The following is a 26,306-nucleotide window of genomic DNA, read 5'->3' as shown; positions in this document are numbered from 1 at the left end:
TCCTTCTGGTTTGCTGATATTTCGGGGTATGATATCCCAATTAAGATGGCGTTAGTGGTGTTTCTTAAAAGGTTATCTGTAACGTTGTTGAAAGAGCGCTTGAGATACCTAATGGTACAGGAATAGCCAATAATTGCTGCACTTACTATTAATCTGCCTATTTGTAAAGGCATGAATCAAAGACAAAGAACAAGACTTTTGTATGGGAAGGCTCCTTTACCTAATGATTTCACAAAATTAAGGGATGAACAAGTCTATTAGGGAGAAATTAGTCTTTATTTTTTTAATAGGCTTGCACTTGAAAGAATAATGCAATGAATTCAGGTAGAAGACTCATTAGAATAATAAAAGCTTCTATAAGTAATAAATATAGGGCATAAAAAGTTTGGCCAAAGAAATTTACAATTAGATTTCATAAGTATGTAAATATTAATAAAAAATTTGGATATAAATTAACTTTCTTTGTGTTACTGGTATATTTTCAAGTTACAATAAATTGTAATATTGCACTTGAAATCTTGTTATACTAACTGCCTTTACTAACACCCAAGCAATCAGCTCATTCCTTTAAATACATGAAACTATCAAACCTTTCGAGAGGTAAACTTATCAGATGTCTTTGACAGTCGGATTCTTTATTACAGTGGTTTATGCAAGATTATCATTTAAGACATTGTGCATTACGCTGATGAATTTCTAATATTCAAGGATAATTATAAAAAGTTACTTAGTTTAATCTATAAATTATATAGAATTAATGTTGATGCCTAAATTGTACAATATATGCGGTCTATATTAATTCTTAGATTTTGTGACTTATCAGGTTTGACCTCTGACTACGGTGATACACTGAGGGGCTAGTTATCAATAAAAATGTAAATTAAAAAAATTATTACCTTTCAAAAATTTATATGAAGACCTGGCTCCATGCAACAACATCAAGTCAAAAGCATGATAGAGTGTCACACAGAGAGCAAATAAACCCTCTACTACTCCAAATCTGTGACGGGGCAAATTTTCTGGTGGATTCTGACGGAAAGCATCACGAGCTTGAAGAATCTGAAAAAAAAAAAATTATAACTTTCCCAACAGACTACAAACCTCTATATCTTATATAAATAAAATGCCCCACTGCTGACAGCTAAAATTCTCATAAGTTATCATAAATACTGTATCAACTAGTACCTGTGTTATCTAACTAAATAACAGAATTATTAATAACCTATAGTCTTATTATATTTCCCTTCTTCATACAACACATCATGATAAAATATAATTATAAACTACAAAATTTAATATATATCTATGTACTGGAAATAATAGATACGACAATTTAAGCATTGTATACTATAATTAATAAAAAGTAAATTAATGAAATCAAAAGTGGATAACACATTACAGCTCCCAACTGAACATGAGTAAAAAAAAAAAACTCTTAATTCACTCTCATTTAACTAAATTAAAGTGTACAAACCCTCGCATGAAAGAAAATTAGTCTATTAAATTCCTTACGCCTAATCTGGATATTATTCTCTAGCACCACTGCAAATGGAGCTATTTGCAAATGAAGTTAAATATTTATTCAAATAACAAGTAATAGGTAGTAATAATAATTATAAGATTAATAATAATATTAATAATAATAATGATCTGGAAATTCTTTGCATTAACATCTTCCCACATTATACCATCTAATTAGTAGTACAAAGGCATGGTGCTAATGTCACAGGATAGGGAGTGAATATAAACAAACTAAAGAAAATGAACGATAACGAGACGAATGCAGGCACAAAACCGTTGCTTTTTAATCTTTGAAGCTCTGAATTGCTCAATCGGCGTTAGCCAAGTGTTGTGGTGGATTGCGCCCATGTTTTGCTGATCTGTCATATTGCTGAATCACATCCCTTTCCCCCAGGGCTGGAGACGGAGAGGAGGCAGCAGCGGAAACGTAAAGGGTTGGAGAATTGGGACAGCCACCCCTTCCTTAACCTTAGTAGACACCCATGATACCCCATCCGGGTTCGTGCCAGAGATAAGGAGGAAGCATGGTCCAGATGTCAGTCAGTTAGTTAAAAGATTGCTAGTACCGTCCTAACATCGGACCTCGATCCTGGTATTTTTATAATGCAGATTTCTCAGTAACTTTCGAAAAACCATGTTGTGTCTCTCTCCGTTGCCAGACCCTACAACTTTGTAACTTTGATGCACTATTAAGGGGCACTTAGAAGATTTTGCATTTTCAATTCAACTTTATAATTTGTGACTTTAACATTTTCAATGAAATTCAACGCTACTGTAACTAATTAGATATGTGCTCAATAATCTTGCGAATTACTTTTTATCAAATACACATACTGTTTAATAAGAAACAAAGTAACAGCTATCATTATCCTTACTTCCGATATTTTTAAGCCTTATGCCAATATTACCACTCGGTGACGTGACACTAAATTTCATATTCATGGCTTTCCTTTCATAAGGCTCTACACTACACACTACATATTCTAGGAGCTTAATGCAACTATGAAAAAACACACTGGAAGGATCTTCCTATCATAATTGAATTAGTAGCATCAGAACTTCAAATGGTGAAAATGCTTTTTTGTTGTTAAGTTTGACATTAACCTTGATTAATAGTTTATATGTTACTAATCAAAATTAGATATAAATAGTAATAAAAAATACATAATGGTATACAGTAAAATATATATATATATATATATATATATATATATATATATATATATATATATATATATATATATATATATATATATATATATACATATATATATACATATATATATATATACATACATATATATATATATATATATATATATATATATATATATATATATATAAACTGTTGTTCTCTAATCTTGCGTAGTGGCATAGCCTCTGTACCATGGTGTTCCGATGTCTTTGGTTAGAGTTCTCGTGCTTGAGGGTACCCTCGGGCACGCTTTTCTGTCTTATTTCTCTTCCTCTTCTTTTGTTAAAGTTTTTATAGTTTATATAGGAGATTTTCATTTTCATGTTGTTACTCCTCTTAAAATTTTTTTTCTTTGTTTCCTTTCATCACTGAGCCATTTTTCCTGTTAGAGCCCTTGGGCTTATAGCATCCTGCTTTTTGAACTTGCGTTGTAGCTTAACAATTAATAATAATAATAAAAATAACATTATATATATATATATATATATATATATATATATATATATATATATATATATATATATATAAATATATATATATATATATATATATATATATATATATATATATATATATATATATATATATATATATATATATATATATATATATATACACACATCATACATACATATACAGTACCAAGGCCCTTCTCCCTATTTTGGGGGGTAGCTGACATCAAACAAATGAAACAAAAAAAGGGGTTCTCTCCTCTCTACGTTCCTCCCAGTCTGACAAGGGACCCAACCCGGTTTGGCTGGTACTGCTAGGGGTGCCACAGCCCACCCTCCCTTGTTATCCATGAGAGATGAAGCTTCATAACGCTGAATCCCCTATTGCTGCTACTTCCGCGGTCTTCCAAGGCACATATTTATGGTTAGAAATTTAATGTAAAACTATCCCTGAACCATAATATTGCTTAATTGACCACTACCATTATTATACATTCCATTCAAGTTAGCTTATAAATTAAAATTCCTGGATAGCAATGGATTTCCTGTAATATCAAAGAGAGATGTAGTGAGGCCACATTATTTTTCTGAAAGACTTATCATTTATCATACAAAATTCCCACATTTAAGTTAGATAACAGAGATATATTCTAACAGAAAAATACACTTAAAATGCCTTTTGGTTTTATTTAAAAGTTACTGTAAATATAAATAGTAAAGAGCTTTACTTTCCTCATCTTACCTGAAATTTACTCAAAGTTGTTTCATCTCTGGTAAATAACACTCTTAAATCTATAAGTTTGTTGACATAGACACGAAGTATCTGAAAAGTAAAGTTCATTTTAAAAGTGGAAGTAATTCAGTAAAAGATTGTTGCCTATAAAAAAAATTGCAATTATCGATTAAATATTGTAGGCTTCACCAGTAATAGTTTACTTACTTTCCTGAAAACTATTTTCTAACATTATAGATATAATACCATATGGAATGCATGCAAATAACCATTCTACCTTACAATAATAACTATACACATAGATTCTTGTCCAAACTATTACATTCAGGTCCCATGATATAATGCAATACGGGGTCTATCCGTATTCTTCTTGGTAAAAAAATAATACTGTACTTAATTTAAAACCAATAACTAAAGTGTGAACACTCGTAAGCACTTCAAGTGCTGAGGAAAGTCTGAAACAGGGAACCCGAACTGAATCTTTCTTGTTCCCAGGAAAACCGAAGTTACTTCCTCGGGTTCCGGTTAATTGGAATTTAGAAGTATGTGTCTTTTAGTACTATGGACAGTAAGAAATCATTCCGTCTTATTGCTTGTTCAGATGGGACAGGTCGATAACTGGTCTCAAACCTCCTGACAGCTTCTGTGCCAGGAACAAGTTGCTGTAGAAACCCCGGAGACGAGTCGTGGACCTCTTGAATCGCTTTCTTGGCTAACATCTATGTGACCTCCTCCTAAAGTAGTAGCTCATTGATGGATCATCTCGTCTATAATGAGTGACTCATCAGCACTGGAGTGAAAGGAGGGAGAAGTTGGTGAATGGGAGGCAGTATCCAATGCAAAGAACCTCCACTGTCTAAGATTCTGCCCTATGAAATTGCCAACTTGTCCATTGACTCAACAGGCATTCCCTAACAGCCTAACGAGATTCTCGTCTACCTCACCTTTGCCTTGATACCTTTAGTGAAAAGGCTAGTTCTGGTCAGTTGATCTCTTACACTGAAAACTGTTGTTATTAACCTACCTTTGGGGCTAGTTCTTACATTTAGTAGGGACTGTAGAAGGTTGTTTAAAGGTGGTAGCTCTACTGAAGGAGGAAGCCTGACTCGCCTTTTCCCACTTGGCTACTACTGTATCTATTTTGTCTAAGGGAAAGAGGCACTCGGTGTCAGCGAGGTATTTCACAAAGACATAGAGTCTTTGGAGGCCATATGCCTGACTAACTTGTTGACCACTGCATTCTCTTGTTTTAGTAAACAGTTACTCCATTAGAATGCAGCTTGGTATACTAAAAATTCCATTACCTTTGCATCTGAAAAGGCAAGTTCTTCATATTGCTTTCCTATCTTGCAATCCACAAGATTCTGAGATACTGCAAAATATGAAAGCATACTAGTCTGTGGTCTAACCATGAGGATGCCTGCAAAACTGTCATTGTCGCTGCCTCCATATTTATAGGCTCCGAGGCCAAGAAAACTGAAAGTTGTTATGCGAGCCATTCTGCTGACCTCACCGGGGATCAGGGTCACTAACTCAAGATGTAGGGGAAGAGTAGAGGGATGGGCTCCCTCTTTCATGTAAAATTTCCTGTTTCAAAAAGGCAGGAGGAATAACTTTCAAGTCTGTGGTTGCATGAATAGTCTTCTAGGTCTAACATCATCATGGCAACTCAGGGTGTTGCTTTGAATTATTTACCTTCCTAAACAAGGAGTCAACAGCGGTCTGCCTTCTAGAAAAGAGGGCTTTCGGAATGTCCCTTACATGTTCACTTTCCTGACGAGTCCCAAGATTCTCAGGCAAGAAGACTCCTCCTCAAGCTTGGTTGAGGTAGACTCTAAGGGTCTCATCTCGGCAGGAACCAGGAAGTCGGCGACATGAGAAGTCTCGACAAGTTCGGGGGAGAAAAATCTTGCCCTTTTAGTAGAACATATCTGAACGTGAGACTCTACAGAGTCTTTAGCAGATGACGTTCGTTTATACAAAAAATGACAATTTCTAAGAAAATTGTATTTTTCCTAACATACTTACCACGGACCAAGGTTATAAGAGGAACCCTTGTGCCAGCTCCTCAACCAGAGTCCCCCCCCCCCCCGCCCCCCAACAGGCCCATTACCCCAAACTCCCTCTCTCTGCGTGCAACACTGACCCTTCTTGTGTTTCCCAGCATGCCCTAGTGGAATGTCTCAGACAACCTTCCCAGGTCACCATTAACCATTCTACCCTGGTCCCAAAAACAAACGGTTCCTATCAGTAGGATCTACCGCGGGGAAAGATGGGGGAGCATTAAAACTATTGGTCCGTGGTAAGTATGTTCGGAAAAATACAATTTTCTTAGAAATTATCATTTGTTCCAACACGAATCCTTACCACGGACCAAGGTTATAGGAGCCTCAGAATTAGGAGGAGAGGAATAGACCCCTGTAAGAGTGTTATGAAGGCTGCGGAGAGGGGTAAGGCCTGTTGGGAAAAAACGCTACAATAAAGGAAAGTAAAAATAGGGTAGTCAGAGTAACCCTCACCAAGATAACACCTTCTTCCTTCCCAGAGTATTCTATGGCAGTTAAAGGTGATAGGGATTTGAGACGCTCTATCCCTTGCTGTTCCCTATGGATTGTGTCATGTACAGGCCACCCTTAGATCCTCTGTTGTGCGACCACGACGGGACAGAGCTTCAACCCCTCCTGAGACCTGAGGGGACAATCTTTGAGGTAGTGGGCCGTGAAAGTTGTCTGTCTCGTCCATACACCTGCTCTCAGCACCTGGACGACCGCCATGTTTCTTTCGAAAGTAAACGAGGTGCTGATGCCCCTGATATCCTGAGACTTGGCGGACCTGGGGGAGGGTTTACCCTTTGCCAAGAATGCCCTACGGAACGTCTCCAGGAGCCAGGCGGAAGGTGGAGGTCCTCGAGAAATATTTCCTCGCCGCCCTCACTGGGCATAACAGCAGGTCCTCCGTGTCATTTGTCTTGGGGATGGCGGGGATAGAAAACTCATCGAACCACGAGTCATCTACTGCCAGGTTTTGAGTCTTCGCCACGAAGGAGGGGATGAATTTGAAAACTAGCTCCTTCCACCCGTGTGAGTGAGAGACATTCACTAAGAGGCCATGGAGCTCGCCTACCCTTTCGGACAAGGCCAGGGTGAGAAGGAACACCATCTTAAGGGTATGTTCCCTGTCCATAGCTTGGCCCAGAGGCTCAAAAGGAGGCTTCTTCAAAGCGTCAAGGACCTTGAAGATGTCCCACATGGGTGCCTTGAGGGCACTGGGGGGAAATGCCTGCTCAAACCCCTTAATCAGCATTGAGAGCCGCAAGGAGGAACCTAGGTTCAACCTCTTGAGGAAGACCTGCCCCAAGCCCGCCAGAAATCCCTTCACTGACAGAAATGGCATACCCTGATCGAGGAGCAGGTGGACTAGGAAGTCTGCAATGGTGTGGATTCAGGCATTGAGGGGCTCTATACCCTCCTTGGTGCACCATTTGCCGAAGGCCGCCTACTTTGCCTGGTATATGGCTTTCGAGGATTGTCTGAGGTTACCCGTCATCTGAGCAGCTATCCTTCTGGAGTACCAATCCCTTCTTAGCAAACGCTGAATTCCACGCGTGAAGGGAGAGCTTTGGGAGGCCTTCATGGAACCTCTGGAAGTGGGGCTGTCTTAGCAGGCCTTGTCTCGGCGGCAGGGGCCACGGCGTTTGTTCCACATCTAAGTTCTTTATGTTTATGAACCACTCCTTTTTGGGCCACCACGGAGCCACTAATGTCATCCTTGTCTCACCCCTCGAAGACGGTTGATGACCTGCCGCAAGAGGCTGAATGGAGGAAAACGTACACATCAAGGCCGTCCCACAAGTGTTGTAACACGTCCTCCAGAGCTGCTGCCGGGTCTGGCACTGGAGAAAAGAAGACTGGCCGCTTTGTGTTCAGCCTTGTCGCAAAGAGGTCCAGACAGGGAAAGCCCCACTTTCATATCCCTGTCTTCGCCACCTAAGGATGTAGGGACAACCCTGCAAGCAGCACATTTCCCCTTCTGCTAAGGCCGTTCCCGATGACATTCCTCCTCCCCGGAATGTATCAGGCCATCAGGGAGATGGCGTTGTCCTCGGCCCCGGACAAGATCTCTACCAACTGGTCATGAATCCGATGGGAGTGCAGGCCGCCCTATTTCTTGATGTAGGCGATGACGGTGGCATTTTTGTCATCAGGCCTACTCTTCTCCCGACTAACAAAATTCCCAGCTCAAGGAGCGCCCTCCGCACAGCCAGAAGTTCAAGCTCATTTATGTGGAGGGCCATTTCCTCTAGAGACCAACATCCTTCAGCCATTCGATCTGGCACATGAGCTCTTCCAGGGACACCAGGTGTTCTAGTAGCCTCTGCCACTCCTTCAGTGATGCCAGTTCTCCCTTGACGAGAGGCCTCAAATGTCCTTGATGTGGTCCCTCGATCCATATTTGGAAAACAGGAGCCTACTCTCAAGGTTCTGGACCTGCCGCTCGGGGGTCCACCCCACGGACCAGATCTGGTGTTTCGCCCCTCCAGCCAAAGAGGGCTCCATGCCACCTTTCCTCCGCCCAACTACGCTTTGCGCCTGGTGATGGGCCCAGGGTCACGGAGCCGCAAGACACGGGCTAAAGGAGCTGCTCTTCCTCTCTCGAACCCCTGTTCCCCATCGACATTCCCGCGCCGAGGAGGCGGGGAGGGGGATAGGGAGGAACCGATGGTAGAGATACTACCGCTAGAGAGTTATGGGGTCCTTTGACTGGCCAGACAGTGCTACATTGGATCCTTCTCTCAGGTTATGGTTCATTTTTCCTTTGTCTACACATACACTGAATAGTCTGGCCTATTCTTTACATATTCTCCTATGTCCTCATACACCTGACAAAACTGAGATTACCACTTTCCTCTTGGTAAGGGTAGAGGAGACTCTTTAGATATGGTAAGCAGCTCTTCTAAAAGGTCACTTCAAAATCAAATCATTGTTCTCTAGACTTGGGTAGTGCCATAGCCTCAGTACCATGGTCTTCCACTGTCTTGGGTTAGAGTTCTCTTGCTTGAGGGTACACTCGGGCCCACTATTCTATCTTATTTCTCTTCCACTTGTTTTATTTAAGTTTTTATAGTTTTTATAGGAAATAATTATTCTAATATTGTTACTGTTCTTAAAATATTTTATTTTTCCCGTTTCCTTTCCTCACTGGGCTATTTTCCCTATTGGAGCCCTCAGGTTATAGCATCCTGCTTTTCCAACTAGAGTTATAGCTTAGCAAGTAATAATAGTAATAATAATAATACCCTTCCGGGGGGGGGGGGGGAATAACGTCCACCGCTGCCCCTGACGGCCAGGGATCTCTTGTTGGGGACCGAGCGGGGTTCAAGGGACACCCGACCAGGTCTCTTGCAACCATGAGGAGAGATCGGAACTTGGTAGCTGCTGACCAGAAGCTGGTGTCGCCACTACATGTGAGGGTGGGTGGTTAACGTCTACCAGAGGCTGGACTGAGGCCACACACAAGGCCTGCCGATAGACAGATGGGGTCCCAGCCTGAGCCGAGGCCTGCCAGCCAGGCTGGGGTGCCCAAAGCAGGGGCACTTGAGATGGCAATCCAGACTAAGCAGCCGGAAGCCAGCCAGGTCGGGACGATAAAGATGGAGACGCCTGAATAGCCAGAAGTGTGAGCCTCATGGGCGACAAGTGGCGCCTCTGGCTGCGGCAGGGGACCTCCCTCCAAGCAAAGGGCGCTGACCTGGAGCAGGTGCCAACGAAGAGAGATCGGCCCCTGGGAGCTGCTGAGTGGATACCAGGGCCGCCACCCCGTGAGCGGGTATCTACAATAAGTACATCAGGGGAGTGTCAGAGAAATAAACACTATCTTAATAATAAAATTCCTTATTTCTATACTCACCAAATACAGTATTCATAAAAAATTCCCTCTCTCTTCCCTACCGACTGGTGATGTGAAGAGGCTATTGATCTAGTTTTGACCAATACTGAAAAGGGAAAGGAATTATGGCATACAGTACTGACACCGAGGTACTGTAATAGCCATTAACTGCCACATTGTCTCAATATTTCACTAGAGGTGTAAGTCTATATTACAATGAAAGAAAACATGAAATGTTCTAGTTTTAGGATAAACGTCTGCATTAAACTAAAGTTCAAGAGAGAAGCACTATAAACATCAGCTGAGTAGAGAAATAAATTTCATTATTAAAATTCCATTAATGATATGGATGATTAATGCTTTGTATATTTAGTTCTGTCAGCCAATTGAGGAAAGATATAAAGATAAATGATTAGAGAAAAACTAAATAAGTTAGCATATGTGTAGGCAACCTAAAAGAAGGCATATCTAGAAAAAGATCTGACATCAGACTGACTGATATAATCTTGAAGCCTCTATTTATCTCTGATTGTAATTTCCTATGAATAATTGGTGTAGCCAACACATCCCAATAACTGTATAGATTTAATTTCACTCTTATTTGTTATAACATATAAGATATATCATATTAATACAGTACAGTATATGTACTATACAGTATAAATAAACTGAACTTTAGCCATGTTTACCTTGCTCTATTAATGTGTGGATGATTACCATGAAACTTCATGGCCTCTGACAGTTTCCATTAAAACATGTCTATTATGAATAATGGTAATAACCACAAGTTTTGTTGCTATCAATATTATAGATCTACAGATATCATTCCAAATTCCTCAAACAAAAAAATATTATAATAAAAATTTCAAAGCTTTGATTTCTCTCATAAATGCAGGAGTACAAAGAAAACTGTTACCTTGAAAAGGGTTTGTTTAAAGAGTAGGAGAAAATGGCATTTTAACCCTTTCACCCCCAAAGGACGTACTGTTATTTACATGTTTTTGCAGAATTTTTGATGATTTTATGAGAAACTTCAGGCATTTTCCAAAAGAATGAGACCAACCAGACCTCTCTATGACAAAAATTAAGGCTGTTAGAGCAATTTAATAAAAATATATAGCAAAATGTGCTCGAAATTTAACCTTACCTTCGGGGAAAAAGGGTTAATAAGTTACATCATAATATCTGAAAAAAATTAATACTGTAATTTCAACACTTACGTTTAAATACCTATTTTTAATATTTGTGAGTTCTTCACCCAAAGGAACCACAATCTTTTCAACATTTCGTTGGTATGAGTATGGTAAAATATCGGGGCTATCCTCACTTCGAAGTTCAATGTGTGATATTAGAAGATTAGTTAACACCTGAAAAAAAAAGTTTACCTTTAACAACCAAATAATGATGAAGCAACCTCACAAATATACACTAATACTGAATGTAATTTACATAGAAAATTTTCCTAAAATTTTTTTTCTTAAATCATTGACAGTACAGAACTGTATTTGCAATACCAGGGTACATATCCATATAAATTAAACACACCTAACTTAATTAAGAAAAAACCAGAACTTGTCCCACAGAAGTTAATAAGTTATAATTTTTATGTGAACAAGAACATTATCAACTGTATTATAAAGAAAAAAATTATGATAAAAACTAAAATATCTAGTTTTTGTAATTTTATATTTCCTAACTATAAACCTGATTCCTTTTGATTGGGAATACAGTATTGTCTCTATGAACCTGGAGCTGATGCTAAATCATTAACAAGGTAGTTAGGTTACACGAGGTGTGTGAGGGGCAGGGGTGGATCAAATACAATTGTATTTGTATTTGAATTGTATTTAAATACAATTTTAATGTATTTGTATTTGTGTTTTAGCATCCAGAGAAAAAGTATTTTGTATTTGTATTTGTATCATGGCACCCAGAAAAAAAGTATTTTGTATTTGTATTTGTATCATGGCACCCAGAAAAAAAGTATTTTGTATTTGTATTTATATTTGATATTTCGAGTCAAAATCATTTGAGAGAGAGAGAGAGAGAGAGAGAGAGAGAGAGAGAGAGAGAGAGAGAGAGAGAGAGAGAGAGAGAGAGAGAGAGAGAGAGAGAGAGAGAGAGAGAGAGAGAGAGAGAGAGAGAAAGTCAACAACCATGGTTTACGAAAACTATTACGGGTCATTTACACGTCGCGTACACATCGCGTACGAGTACACGTCGCGTTCCTGTACAACCATCCCTACCCCACCCACTACCATGATGGTAGTTGGACAGAGATAGCACTACCGTCCCTGTCACAAATTCCCAAAGTTTAGAGTGCTGAATATGAGACACTGATAGCTGAAGAGGAAAAGAAGAAGAAGTGTGAGAGCTGTGCATCACATTCACAGCACAAAATAACCCCGTTCTTCAAACCCAAGCCTCCACAAGAGAACAAATTTAAAACTAATCACATCAAACAACAGTCTATGGTAAAGAAACTCTTAGACTTCATTTCATGTGACCACCTGCCTTTGAGTATTGTGGAAAGTAAGACTATTAGAGCTCTTCTACATGAAGCCGAACCACGCTTCGTGTTTCCAAGCAGAACCACACTTAGAAACAGTTTACTTCTGCAGAGAGCGAAACACATTGAGTCACAATGGATGAAAGAATTTGAAAACCTCAGTCTTATTTACCTGACATTGGACCTCTGGACGAATTGAAAAATTATGTCTTTTTGTGCTGTCACTGTACACTTCATTAACTCATCACATGAGCTTAAGTCGAGTGTCATTGCTTGCGATCAGTTTGTGGAACGACACACAGCTGTGAATATCGCAACAACATATGAGGATAGTCACTAAATTCGTAATTCGTGGCAAGGTGAGGAATGTGGTTGCAGACAATGCTTCGTCTATGGTGAGAGCATTTGATGTCTGTCTACCAGGATTATATGGAAATGAAGTGAGCAAAGAAAGTATCAATGAAAATGGAGACACCAATAACCTTGATATTTTGGAAGAAGAACTTGATTTGAATGAGGTCCTTGTCCTTCTTCCACCGGATTGGTCCAGTTGCTTTGCACACACATAAAAACTCTGCATACGAGATGGCTTCAATGATCCCTGTGTCAGAAACAGCGCAATTGCAACTGTGATACACAAATGCTGTAGTATTGAAGCTGCAGTGCGTCGATCTACTGTGGCAGCACCATTCTTGGAAAAGATTCGGGTTTCACTGCAGGCTGCCAATGCTACTAGATGGAACTCTCAACTGACTGCTTAAGTCAGTACTCAAAGATGTCAATGGTGTCAACTCAGCTATTCGTCTCCTAGGATCATTCAAGACCGTAGAAGAATTGAAGGGAATGGAAATAGCAATGCTAAACGTAGTGATAAAAGTTTTGGAACCATTCCAAGAGGCGACATCGCAAGGGGAAGGAGAAAACATGGTGACACTTTCTTGCGTTGCACCATTTGTTTTGGCCTCGAGCACAGCCTCAAACTATTCACGGAAGGTAAACCAATCTACTGCTTAAACTTGGCTAATGCACTACAGTCTTCTATCAAAAAAAGGTTGCATCCGTTTCTTGAGAAGACTGACGTCATTGCCACAGCTGTCATGGACCCCAGGTTTAAGCTTGTATTGCTGACATGTGAGGAAATGAAAAAGGATAAAGATTTCGAAGATTGTGGACCTAATTATTTCAGAGTCAACTCAGTCATCTTTGAAGAACACAATTCCAGAGAGGGAGCCTTTCATCACCAGAAGCACCAATCAAGACAAGGCTGACATAAGTGCAAAACGCCCTCGTCTTTTTGCGTACATGCCACCAGCTGCGAAAATAAATGTAAGTGCATCAACAAGCGACACTACAGTGGCAAAGGCAGAACTTGAGTCGTACCTAGAAGAAGGAGTTCTGGCTTTTAACGTGAACCCACTGAGGTACTGGCGTGAAAACAAGAGCTTCAGTATTTTGAAGCCTTTTACAAGAAATATTCTATGGTGCTGTGCCACGTCTGCCACATATGAAAGAGTCTTTAGTAAGGCCGGTAATTTTTACACTTCTGAGCAAGCAAGACTTGGCCTGGAAACCTTCCGGGCATTAATGATGATTAAATGCAATTATATATAGAATACAGATATAAACTTGTGTGAAAAAAGGTTATATAGTTTGCAAATTTTCAGGAGGATTTCTTATTAGTAGCTTTGAAATCTGAAATAAGAGTACTTGTATTTTCATTTGTATTTTCTGAACCAGTGATTTATTTTTATTTATATTTTTAGATTTAGGAAGAAAAGTATTTGTATTTGTATTTCTAGATTTAGGAATAAAAGTATTTGTATTTGTATTTGTATTTTTGTATTCCGAAACAAAAGTATTTGTATTTGTATTTTGTATTTTTGGAATTCCAAACCAAAGTATTTGTATTTGTATTTCAATTGTAAAAAGTCAGTATTTGATCCAACCCTGGTGAGGGGACCCACCCAACCACTTGACTGACCTTGTCAAGCTACTATTGACCTTTAGCTTCAGGACTGACAGGAGCAACTTAAGAGGGAAATCCATTAAAAACTCAAGCTTGTGTAGCAAGAAAAATCTAAATCACTTTGAAAAATTTGGTAATTATTCCTGCGTGAATATAAACTTTTCTTGCTTTTAATTAGGAAAATAATGATTTGGGGGCAGGCAATTTCTAAAATCCAGACTGGAAGGATTTTTGCCCCTTACATGTAAAACTTTCTAGTCCTTAAGTACTATATAGCAGAGGAAGGTGACTCCAGCAACATGTAATCAGCTAACCATAATTATGAAAATCTATTAGAACCAAGATTAAGTTAAAATATTATTTTAGGTCACAGAAGAAAACTTTGTCTCCCTTAATAGGGGACTATGTTGGGAGTGTCAACCAAGGTGTTATACGAGTTCTTGGGTTTGATTATACAGTCATCGTTCCTCCCCTTTATTACAGATGGGGGAAGTTGCTGCCTACATACCTGGTCTTTAAGGAATAGGTACTCCAAGCTATAGTTTACAGTATTTAACATCCAATCAAGCACATAAATGATGTGGCTGCTGCACCATCCCCCTTCAATCGGTAAGCAGTAGAAGAAACAGTGATTCTACTGCCACTCCATCTTCATTCTGGTACGTTATCTTATACAAGTTACTTTTCTGTGCCAAGATTCTTTCCACAAAAAGGTTGAGAGTGTGCCACATACCAAAGTTTCAACCTGTAAAAGAGTAACACAGCTCTCCTCTGAGATGTAGAGCTTACTTGGTCAAATTAGTAAAAGGGTGCTGATTGGAAAATGAAACTGGCCCACAAACTAAGACTTCTTTCTCTTTTCTTACATATAACTTGCTTATCCTTGGCTCTAGTCTCAGTTAAACTCAACTATAGTATTCCCTCTTCTATCCCAGGGGTTATGTTCCAGGGCATCCCACAATAGCTGAAAAACCATGAATTAGATACATAACTCTCATGGTATATTTTTCTCAGTTTTTAAAATTTCAATTTTTCTTTATTTTCTTAAAAATTCTTTTCCCTCTCCTGTATTATAATCCTGTGAGACATCAAAGAGGTGGAGCTGGGGGGAGAGTGACATCTCCCCGCACCCTAGTTTTGGGGTGTTTGAATGTGCGTGGATGTAGTACGATACAGAGTAAAATATGTGAGATTGGAAGTATGTTTAGGAATAGAAGGATGGATATATTGGCTTAGTGTAAGACAAAGATAAAAGGGAAAGGTGAAGTGATGTTTGGTGAAATGTCTGGTAGAGTGTCTGGGATTGAAAGGGGAAGAGCAAGAGAAGGTGTGGCTTTATTGCTGAGTGAATGGATGACAGGTAAAGTAGTGGAATGGAAGGAGATATCATCTACGTTAATGTGGGTAAGGGTTAGGTTGGGTAGGGAATGTTGGGCTTTTGTCAGCATGTATGGGCCAGGTTGTGAGAAAAGTGAAGAAGAGTGAAATGAGTTCTGGAATGAATTAACTAGGTGTGTTGAAGGACTAGGTAGAAGGAATTATGTAGTTGTAATGGGTGACTTAAATGCTAGAGTGGGTGCTGGAGAGGTACAAGGTGTCTTTGGGAAGTATGGCGTACCAGGTGAAAATGAGAGTGGTGAGAGACTGGTAGATATGTGTGTTGAGCAAGAGATGGTGATAAGTTCTAGTTTTTTCAAAAGAAAGATAAAAACAAGTATACATGGGTAAGTGTGGCAAATGGAAGAGTGGTAGAAAGGGCATTAATGGATTATGTGTAGATAACTGAAAGAATGTTAGGAAGATTGAGAGACGTGCACGTGTTTAGGGGTATGGCTAACGATATGTCTGATCATTTTTAGGTGGAAGGAAAATAAGTTGTAGCAAAAGAGTGGGGGAATAGTGTAGGTGGATGTAAAAGGGAGCCAGTGAGGGTTGAAGAGCTAATAAAACCGGAGGTAAAAAGTAAATATCAAGAAAGGTTGAAAATGGCATATGACGAAGTGAAAGTAAGAGAAACTGGTAATTTAGAGGAGGAGTGGAAGTTGGTGAAAGAAAATTTTGTTGGGATTGCAAGTGATGTGTGTGGCAAGAAGTTTGTTAGAGGCAGCTTAAGGAAGGCCAGTGAATGTTGGAATGAAGGAATGAAGGTAAAGGTGGAAGAGAAAATGAGGGCTTTTGAAGAATGGCTGCAGAGTAATAGTGAAGAGAAGTATGAAAAATATAGAGAGAAAAATGTGGAAGTAAAGCGCAAGGTAAGTGTGGCAAAGAGGGAAGCTGACCTGAGGTGGGGTCAGGGATGGGGTCATTCATATCAAGAGAATAAGAAGTAGTTTTGGAAAGAAGTGAAGAGAGTAAGGAAGGCTAGTTCAAGAATTGAAGAGACAGTGAAAGATGGAAATGGAAGGTTGTTAAAAGGAGAGGAGGCAAGGAAACAGTGGGTGGAATATTTTGAAAGTTTACAGAATGTTGAGATTAATAGGGAGGCAGATATAATTGCCATTGCAGGTGTTGAGGTGCCGGTGATGGGAGATGAGAATGAGAGAGATTACAAGAGAAGAAGTAAGGATAGCACTAGATGAAACAAGGGTAGGAAAAGCATCTGGTATGGATGATGTGAGAGCTGAGATGTTGAAGGAAGGGGATGTGACCGTACTTGAATGGTTAGTGAGATTATTTTATGTGTGTTTTGTGTTGTCAATGGTACCAGTAGATTGGGTTTGTGCGTGTATTGTACCACTGTATAAGGGTAAGGGAGATGTGCATGAGTGTTGTAATTCAAGGGGTATTAGTTGTTGAGAGTAGTTGGAAAAGTGTATGGTAGAGTACTGATTAATAGATTAAGGATAAAACAGAGAATGCAATCTTAGAAGTACAGGGTGGATTTAGAAAAGGTAGGGGTTGTACGAATCAGATTTTTACAGTTAGGCAGATATGCGAAAAATATTTAGCAAAAGGTAAGGTGCATGTTGCGTTTATGGATCTGGAGAAAGCGTATGATAGGGTTGATAGGGAAGCAATGTGGATTGGGATGAGGTTATATGGAGTTGGTGGTAGGTAGTTGCAAGCAGTGAAAAGTTTCTACAAAGGTAGTAAAGCATGTGTTAGAATAGGAAATGAAGTGAGCGATTGGTTTCCGGTGAGTGTGGGGCTGAGACAGGGGTGTGTGATGTCGCCGTGGTTGTTTAACTTGTATGTTGATGGAGTGGTGAGAGAGATGAATGCTCGAGTACTTGGACGAGGATTGAAACTGGTAGACGAGAATGACCATGAATGGGAGGTAAATCAGTTGTTGTTTGCAGATGATACTGTACTGGTTGCAGACGAGGAAGAGAAGCTTGTCCGATTAGTGACAGAATTTGAAAGGGTATGTGAGAGAAGGAAGTTGAGAGTTAATGTGGGTAAGAGTAAGGTTATAAGATGTACAGGAAGGGAAGGTGGTGTGAGGTTGAATGCCATGTTGAATGAAGAGTTACTTGAGGAAGTGGATCAGTTTAAGTACTTGGGGTCTGTTGTTGCAGCAAATGGTGGAGCGGAAGCAGATGTACGTCAGAGAGTGAATGAAGGATGCAAAGTGTTGGGAGCAGTTAAGGGAGTAGTAAAAAATAGAGGGTTGGGCATAAATGTAAAGAGAGTTCTGTATGAGAAAGTGATTGTACCAACTGTGATGTATGGATCGGAATTGTGGGGAATGAAAGTGACGGAAAGAGAGAAATTGAATGTGTTTGAGATGAAGTGTCTAAGGAGTATGGCTGGTGTATCTCGAGTAGATAGGGTTAGGAACGAAGTGGTGAGGGTGAGAACGGGTGTAAGAAATGAGTTAGCAGTTAGAGTGTATATAAATGTGTTGAGGTGGTTTGGCCAAGTTGAGAGAATGGAAAATGGCTGTCTGCTAAAGAAGGTGATGAATGCAAGTGTTGATGGGAGAAGTACAAGAGGAAGGCCAAGGTTTAGGTGGATGGATGGAATGAAGAAAGCTCTGGGTGATAGGAGGATAGATGTGAGAAAGCCAAGAGAGCATGCTAGAAATAGGAATGAATGGCGAGCGATTGTGACGCAATTCCGGTAGGCCCTGTTGCTTCCTCCGGTGCCTTGGATGACCGCGGAGGTAGCAGCAGTAGGGGATTCAGCATTATAAAGCTTCTTCTGTGGTGGATAACAGGGGAGGGTGGGCTGTGGCACCCTAGCAGTACCAGCCGAACTCGGTTGATTCCTTCATCAGGCTGGGAGGAACGTAGGGGGGAGAGGTCCTCTTTTTCATTTCATTTTTTGGATGTCGGCTACCCCCCAAAATTGGGGGAAGTGCCTTGGTATATGTATGTATAACTGGAGATCTGTTCTCATTTCTCTAGGGATCTTCACCAGCCCTACAGGAGGGTCTGAAACTTGCAACCACTAATGTTTTAATGTCCAAAGTAGTGAACACAGTTGCATCCTCCCAAAGGGAACTAACTTCTCGAGGAAAGCAAGATGGCCTATGAGTCTCTGCCATGAATGAGCTGGGAAAGCTTGAATTTTGAGAAAGGGAGTTGCCACTTGTCTGAGTATTAGTACTCTTTCTGACGATGAATATCCTCTGACTCGGCCCAATTCTAAATCTATGCCTAGGTAACGAAGACAACACAGTGGATCAAGACTGGACTTCTCCAGATTCAATGGAATCACCAAGACTCAGCAAAAATCAAGAAGGAAATCTCTGTGGGGTAAAAGCTTTGCCTTTAAATCCGTTCACAGAAGCCAGTCGTCCAAAACACAGCACCTTAAAGTGGTATACTTGCCCCCGAAAAGGAATCTCAGGAACTTTCTGGATCTGATGGCTGAGAATCTGAAAGTAGGCATCTTTCAGGTCTATGGTCAACATGAAGTTTTCTTACTGATGGCCTGAAGAACTATGCTCAGGTTCTTTGTCTTGAACCTAGTTTGGAGTACAAACTGATTCAAGTAGGAAAGGTCTGACAGGTCTCCAGCCTTCTGACAGCTTCTCCACTAGGAAGAGTTTGCTGTAAAATCCTGGAGACCTGTCCAAAACCTCTTCTATTGCACCCTTCGCATGCCTCTGGGACACTTCCTTCTCTAAGAGTAGGCCTTTACAAGATACCCTTGAATAAAATGAGGGGATTGTCAGAGTTATAGACAGAAAAGGGTAATAGTCAGTGAACACCCTGAATGGAGCCCATATACTATCTAGGGATTGGCCCAGAGCAGCAGCTCCCTTGTTAAATGACTATGAAGACATCCCCCTGCAGGTGGTGACTTAGGGGAATTCGCCCACCCTAATGGGGGGGCCACGATGGTCTTTATTCATTCGCCTAGAGAAGTATCCCCAACAGTGAAAGGAAGGCTTCTGACCCTGCCTCCTCATGGTCTGAGCGCCAGAGGGTTCTGGAAATAGGTGACACTGTTGCACATTTTTGAAAGGAGAGGGTTTCTGTGGAGCTTGTGGAGTTGTAAATCTAGATGTCGCTGCCCTCCTTAAAAATGATGAGTGGCTGGCTTTTTCATATTTCTCCACTACTGCAGAAACTATGGTAGGAGGGAAAAAGTGTCAAGTGGTCAATGATATTTGAATTCCTGAAGACAAGTGCATTCCTAGGAATCAACGGCTTGGTACATTTGGCTAGAACTGCGTCTCTCCTTTCGAGAACAGAGTTCCACCAAATTGAACCCATTTGGTGAAGCAAATGCTCAACTGCCTTGGCACTAGACTGCACCAAATCCTCAAATTGCTTCCTAACATCAGAATATTTCATGTTCTCTGAAACTGTGATAAAGGAAATTTCTCCTGAAGTGGTCTAGCCCGGAGCAGTCCTGAAAAATAGACATAGCAGCCCACTCCATGTTCTGCATTTCTGATGCAAGAAAAGTGGAGTGGAGGTTAGAGTGTTCATCACTCGGGATACCTTTAGTGATAGTAACCACGTCTGGATCTGTGGGTAGAGGACTAGGATGAGCCTCTGAATCCTCATAGAATTTTATGTCTTGACAGAGGAGGAGAAGGCAGTTTAGAAGACCTACTGGATCATAAGGATTTCCCCACTGGAGACACTTGTTTGTTCAAAAGATCCAGTGTCTCTTAACTGATCTGAGAGAGCCATATCAAACCTGTGTTGGGCATAAAGAAGGTTACCAAGACTGTCCAGGCATCTAATCAGGTTCATTATCTTCATAAAGTAAGAAGCTTCAGTAATAGAATCTGGTAATTCTATCAAGGATATCTCTAGGTTCCTGCTTAAAGACAAGTCTGAAATTTTCCACTTTACTCCAAACGCTTTTGCATTCTTTCTTTGAGCGAGAGCAATGAGCTGAATAGTCTGTAAAGGAATGAGGAAAGCTGTGACCTCTATTAGTGACCGTCATAATGAATCTGAGAAACAGTTTAATTTCTCTATCAGTACAGTATCTGTGTCAGGAAAAAGATCTGTCGGGAGTGTTCTATCATGAGTGCTTAAGCTTAGGGGCAGAATAATATGGGGGGGAGACAGACCTTCACTTCTGATTGGAAAGTTAATTGCTTGAGGTTGAGGACATAGCCATTCTTGGAAAAGGTGGGTAAGGTTCCGCAACCTTTTTCCTGTCAAAACTTTGAACAGGAGAATTTTCACAAATCCTGACTGTTTTTACAGGCCAAGGAACAAGTTTAGTCACTGCAAGTTGGTTCCATTGGGTAGCAGAAACATCAATGGCATTTGGTTCTGTATGAACCAAAGACTGAAATCATAACCACCTGACCTCCAACAACAGAAGATGAAGTTCAGGTGGTGCAGAGAAAACACAAGAGAGCTGCAGTGCATTCAGGTGGTGCAGAGAAAACACAAGAGAGAGCTGCAGTGCATTCAGGTGGTGCAGAGAAAACACAAGAGAGCTGCAGTGCATTCAGGTGGTGCAGAGAAAACACACGAGAGCTGCAGTGCATTCAGGTGGTGCAGAGAAAACACAAGAGAGCTGCAGTGCATTCAGGTGGTGCAGAGAAAACACAAGAGAGCTGCAGTGCATTCAGGTGGTGCAGAGAAAACACAAGAGAGCTGCAGTGCATTCAGGTGGTGCAGAGAAAACACAAGAGAGATGCAGTGCATTCAGGTGGTGCAGAGAAAACACAAGAGAGATGCAGTGCATTCAGGTGGTGCAGAGAAAACACAAGAGAGATGCAGTGCATTCAGGTGGTGCAGAGAAAACACAAGAGAGCTGCAGTGCATTCAGGTGGTGCAAAAGAGCAAACGCAAGAGGAAGCGGCGGCCCCTTCAGGTGGTGCAGAAGAGCAGACACGTACATGTAGAAATCTTGATAACATTTTGATTTCTGTTTAAATTAATATTACTGTTTGTGGGTTGATTGTGCATCCAACCCTGTAATTCAGAACTATAGGACGTTGCAGTGGATGTCCTGACATTAACTGAAAAAGAAAGTTTCTTTGAGAAATTCACAGATCCCTTCTGTGGAAAGAAAGTATGTCTGGGGCCCCTCAGTGTAAGAAAAAGGCCCGATTCACTATGTGAGAGAACTGAAGGACAATAAGAGCCGTTGAAGAGAGCTGCCTTTCTTCAAGGAGACATACCATTATCCTCGGCCATGTCTTGGGGTCTTCAGAAAAGTACAATAAGACACCTTTAATGTTGTAACGGGAGAAATCTGTAAAGTTGAGAAATCCCCTTCCTTTAGAATATCTGAAAAGGAAAAGCGTTCATCTCCATTCAGTCCCATTGTGGGAGAGGGAGAACTATTCCCATTCACATAGTCAGGTACAGTACTAATGATACTTGTAATGTATCATGTGATGGCAGTACCAGAGCTGATGCCAGAGCATCTGCATCACTATGGGTTAAATCAGGCTCACTATGTTCCATTGGAGACAATACATAAAAAAAAAACTAAAATAAAAATCAACATGGTGCTGAGCACAAGCACCATCCTTAGGTTCCAGGAAACTAATAAAGAATGATCTGAGAGGGAAATATCGTGTTGCACAAAAGGCTTCTCTTTGTTGCTTTCAAAAGAGGAAGGAACGGAATGAGAACGATCTCTCTTAGCCTTCTTCTTGCAACGAGCACCATACTTCTCCCACTGAGAGGGTGGCTAACCCCTGCAAAAATCACAAGTTGAAAAATATGAGTACTGTACCATTTACAGCAACAACTCAAGACACAAGGGACGAGGATCTACCTCAATCCAACTCATGATGGTATCAAAAGGGTGACCTTCAAGGCTGGGGCAAGTATGCATACTCCCTTGAGCATCACTCATAATCACAAGCACACAAGGAAGGAAAAGCAAAATAGTTACACAATAAAACGGGGAGAGTGATCGTAGCATATGTCCATTTTCTAGCACAACCAGGAGAAAAGTGAATAGCTTTGATGAGGCTCCAGCACTTTCCCACAGCTTGGGTGAATAGCTGATATCCACAGAATGTTACCAGCATCCCAAGAATTCTTTCTTTCTTGTCATAGCCAAACAATTTAGGAGTAAACCCTTATAAATGTTGAGGGTTTTTTATTCATGTAGGAAGAAATAAAACTTACCTGCCCTCAGATTCCCAGGATATAAAGAGGAGTCCGCAACATAGATTTACATATAAAACCTTCATAAATCTATGATGCACTGAGGGATCAATAAGTGAACCATGATATGCCAGGGGATTACTGTAAGCAGTCAAAAGCTCATCCGATAAGGGACTACATTTAGCAAAATAATGGGTAAGGAGTAACTGAGTCTTTTAAAAGGGATTCATTTCAAATGAGGATCCACTTTAACTGATAAAAGCTAACTCATTTTCAAACTTGGGAAACACACAGTTAAGTACATGTATCTATATTTTTCCTATAAAAAGAGTATCACCACCAGAATGACTGGAGAGTAAGTACAGCATGTAGAAAAACTGGATATACTTTTTTTTTTATTTTTGCATTGGACAAGCATTGGTCTTAACCCTTTTGTGCTTATGCCCTTACAAAAGTTGGGGTGAGGTAGTGCATATGGCCTTCGCCGAAAAATAATGTTTGGGGAAATTTTTGTTCTTTTAAATCGGGATGTCCAAACTATACCGGATTAAAGCTTCTGGTTTGATGCATTATATTGGAAAAAGATTAAACTTTGTACTAATATAAAAAACATAACTGGAATGCTAAAAAATAATCAAAAATGCATGTTGAACAGGATCATGCACAATCTCCTTGCAACCTGCCATGCAAAGCTGTATGTATTAGTGGCTACCTAGACAATGCAAATCAATCCCTCTAACAGTGCAAAGGTTATACTGATCCCAGGGAGAACAAGTGAGCACCTTGCTATCTAGAAAAACCAATACACTGTACAAAAATGTGTTTACTTATTAATGAGGATATAATTAAAGCAAGGAAATATGGGAACCAATAAAATACATAAAAAACAAAACAAAAAACAATGCTATACTAACTATATTTAGACAAACAGAAAATTACTACACCTGTTTGACAGCAGCTATATCTGATCCTGGTGTGGCACTTAAAGCTAAAACACGAAATTCACATCGACGCTCCCGAAGTTCTCGTATAACCTGGAAATTATTTTATACATTAAAATCTAAATGCATATAGCAAGCAATAATGCATAAAAGTATAGAGAGAGAGAGAGAGAGAGAGAGAGAGAGAGAGAGAGAGAGAGAGAGAGAGAGAGAGAGAGAGAGAGAGAGAGAGTATGTGTGTGTGTGTGTGTGTTATGAAGATTTTGGATGTCTCAGACTTTTTAGTACATCCACGGAGACTCCATTTGCTCTTTAGTAGAGATATTTAGTTTAAGCATTTAGAGAGTTTTTATGATCTTGTATAACTTATTCTTGAACTCAGTTACAGTGTTACAGTTTACTACATCCACTGGAAGTCTATTCCAAGTATTTGCTATTTTGTATGTAAAGAAACTGCCACATTGAGTGGTGTTGTATCTTTTCAATTCCAGTCTATATCCGTTACCTCTGGACTGATTTATGCTAAGCATGAATAGATTGTTGTAATCTATATTTGTTATTCCTTTAAGAATTTTCAATGCCTCTATTTACTGTCCCCTTAGTCGTCGAGTTTGTTGATCAAATAAGTTCAAACGTTCCAGCTTCCATTTATATCCAAATTACCTTAGTGTTGGAACTAGTTTGGTGGTCTTAGCTTGTACTGCTTCCAGTCTATCTATATCTTTCTGAACACTGGGAGCCCAGAATTGGACTCCGTATTCAACATAGGGTCTTACTAGTAATATGTACAGCTGTAGTACAGTGTCTTTGTTTCTGTATTTGAATTGTCTCTTTATATAACATATTTTTTTGTGCTTTCTTTTCAGCTTTTATGTTATATGGTGAACTTAAAAATCCTTGCTGATACCAATACCAAGATCTTCCTACTGGTCCACACTTTCTATTTCATTACCCAGCAGTGAGTAATCTGATTGTGGGCTACTATAACCTATGAGCATGATTTTACATTTCTAACAGTTGAAAGTCATTAACCATTTTCTAGACCATTCTCCTAGCTTCATTAGATCCTTTCTTAAGGCTTCTATCTGAGTTTGCAACATTTATGCCTTGTTGAGAGAGAGAGAGAGAGAGAGAGAGAGAGAGAGAGAGAGAGAGAGAGAGAGAGAGAGAGAGAGAGAGAGAGAGAGAGTGTGTGTGTGTGTGTGTGTGTGTGTGTGTGTGTGTGTGTGTGTGTGTGTGTGTGTGTGTGTGTGTAAAATTAGTGCAAATGCAGCACTAAAAAATTGTGATAAAGTTTATAACAACCATAGAGCAAATACAAAGGCATACTGTAAATAAAATATGTACAGTATTGTACTTAAACACAAACTTGTAACAAACAGAAATGTATTCAATACACAAATGTAATGCATTATCATTAAACACAAAAGGGCCATCAGTTTTTACATGACAAATTTTGGAAATAATTTGTATATTTCTTAACTAATACAAAACTGTAGTTGTTCATATGGATTACCTTTCGGTGAAGTTGAAAGGATAGCCACTAGACTTTTAATGTGAGGTGGCGCTGTTCCCCAAGAGAGGGGAAGATGATGAAAAGAAAAGTCAGTCATTCTTATACATTCATCCCAGACTTAACCCAGATAACCAATGCCCTCAACCATTTGCTCCTTGTCCAACAAGGAGCCCGAGGTATCCTTAAACCACTTGCTGTGCAGCCACCACAGGACCAATAAGTCTTCTGTGGGTCATGTCTTGCAAATACTGTAGTGGGCGGTGGAGGTCGTCTGATGCTTCCACACGCCCGCTTGTAACACTTGCAACACAGAAAAGTTGTTTAAACACCAGGGAAATACTGATACTCCTAACATCGTCAACTCTAGGTTGTCGAACTAGAGGAGGGTCAGAATTTAGAGCAGGGTCTATGACCTTGCGAATCCATGATGGAATGGTGTTTTTGGTGACCCTCTTAATTCTACCTGTGCTGACGAACAGGGCTGACAGCTGGGGCAAAGATGCTGCAGAGCATTTAAGATATCTCAAACTCCTCACTGGGCATAGTAACAACTGATCTGGGTCATTGGTTACAGAATGTACTCATCATCAGAAAGGGCCCAAATCTAGGTTCCAGTATCCCTGGATTTTGAGGCTTTGCAATGAACTCAGGGACGAAGCCGAATGTCACCTCCCCTTGAATGGGTTGTGTCATATGAGACTATGAAGTTCAATGACTCTTTTTGCAGAAGCTATAGCGAGCAGGAATGCCCTCTTCAAAGTGAGATTACAGTCCGTTGCATGGTGTAATGGTTTGTATTGAAGACCTTTTAAGGACCTCAAGACACGAACCACGTTCCAAGAAGGAGGTCTTATCTACGACTGGGGGCAAGTGATCTCATAACTCCGTATGAGTAAGGAAAGCTCCAATGAAGAGGAAAGGTCTACTTAGTTTAGTTTAAAGGTTAGGCTTAAGACGGAGTGATAGCTTTTCTCTGCCAAGACCAAAAAAAGCTTTTTCTTCCGAAGGTATACAAGAAACTCCGCTATTGTTGGTATAGTGACACCGAGGGAAGAGATAACCCTTCCACGACACCAACCACAGAAGACTGTCCAC

At 40.2% G+C, this 26,306-nt stretch overlaps 1 protein-coding gene across 1 annotated transcript in view; it reads right to left on the bottom strand.

Moving 5' to 3' along the window:
- Nucleotides 1–26,306, bottom strand: part of LOC137646248 (uncharacterized) — a 261,911-nt gene that overhangs the window by 170,782 nt on the left and 64,823 nt on the right. Inside the window, exons 5-8 of the mRNA XM_068379370.1 lie at nt 23,699–23,788; nt 11,008–11,154; nt 3,911–3,991; nt 897–1,059 (exon numbers count right to left, since the gene is read on the bottom strand). Coding sequence (XP_068235471.1) covers nt 897–1,059; nt 3,911–3,991; nt 11,008–11,154; nt 23,699–23,788 — 481 coding nt within the window. The remainder of the gene's footprint in view (nt 1–896; nt 1,060–3,910; nt 3,992–11,007; nt 11,155–23,698; nt 23,789–26,306) is intronic.

The sequence above is a fragment of the Palaemon carinicauda genome, chromosome 1, assembly GCF_036898095.1.
Source record: "Palaemon carinicauda isolate YSFRI2023 chromosome 1, ASM3689809v2, whole genome shotgun sequence".
Taxonomy (NCBI): domain Eukaryota; kingdom Metazoa; phylum Arthropoda; class Malacostraca; order Decapoda; family Palaemonidae; genus Palaemon; species Palaemon carinicauda.
The sequence above is the reverse complement of the archived record's forward strand: the minus strand, read 5'-3'. Positions and strand labels throughout refer to the sequence as shown.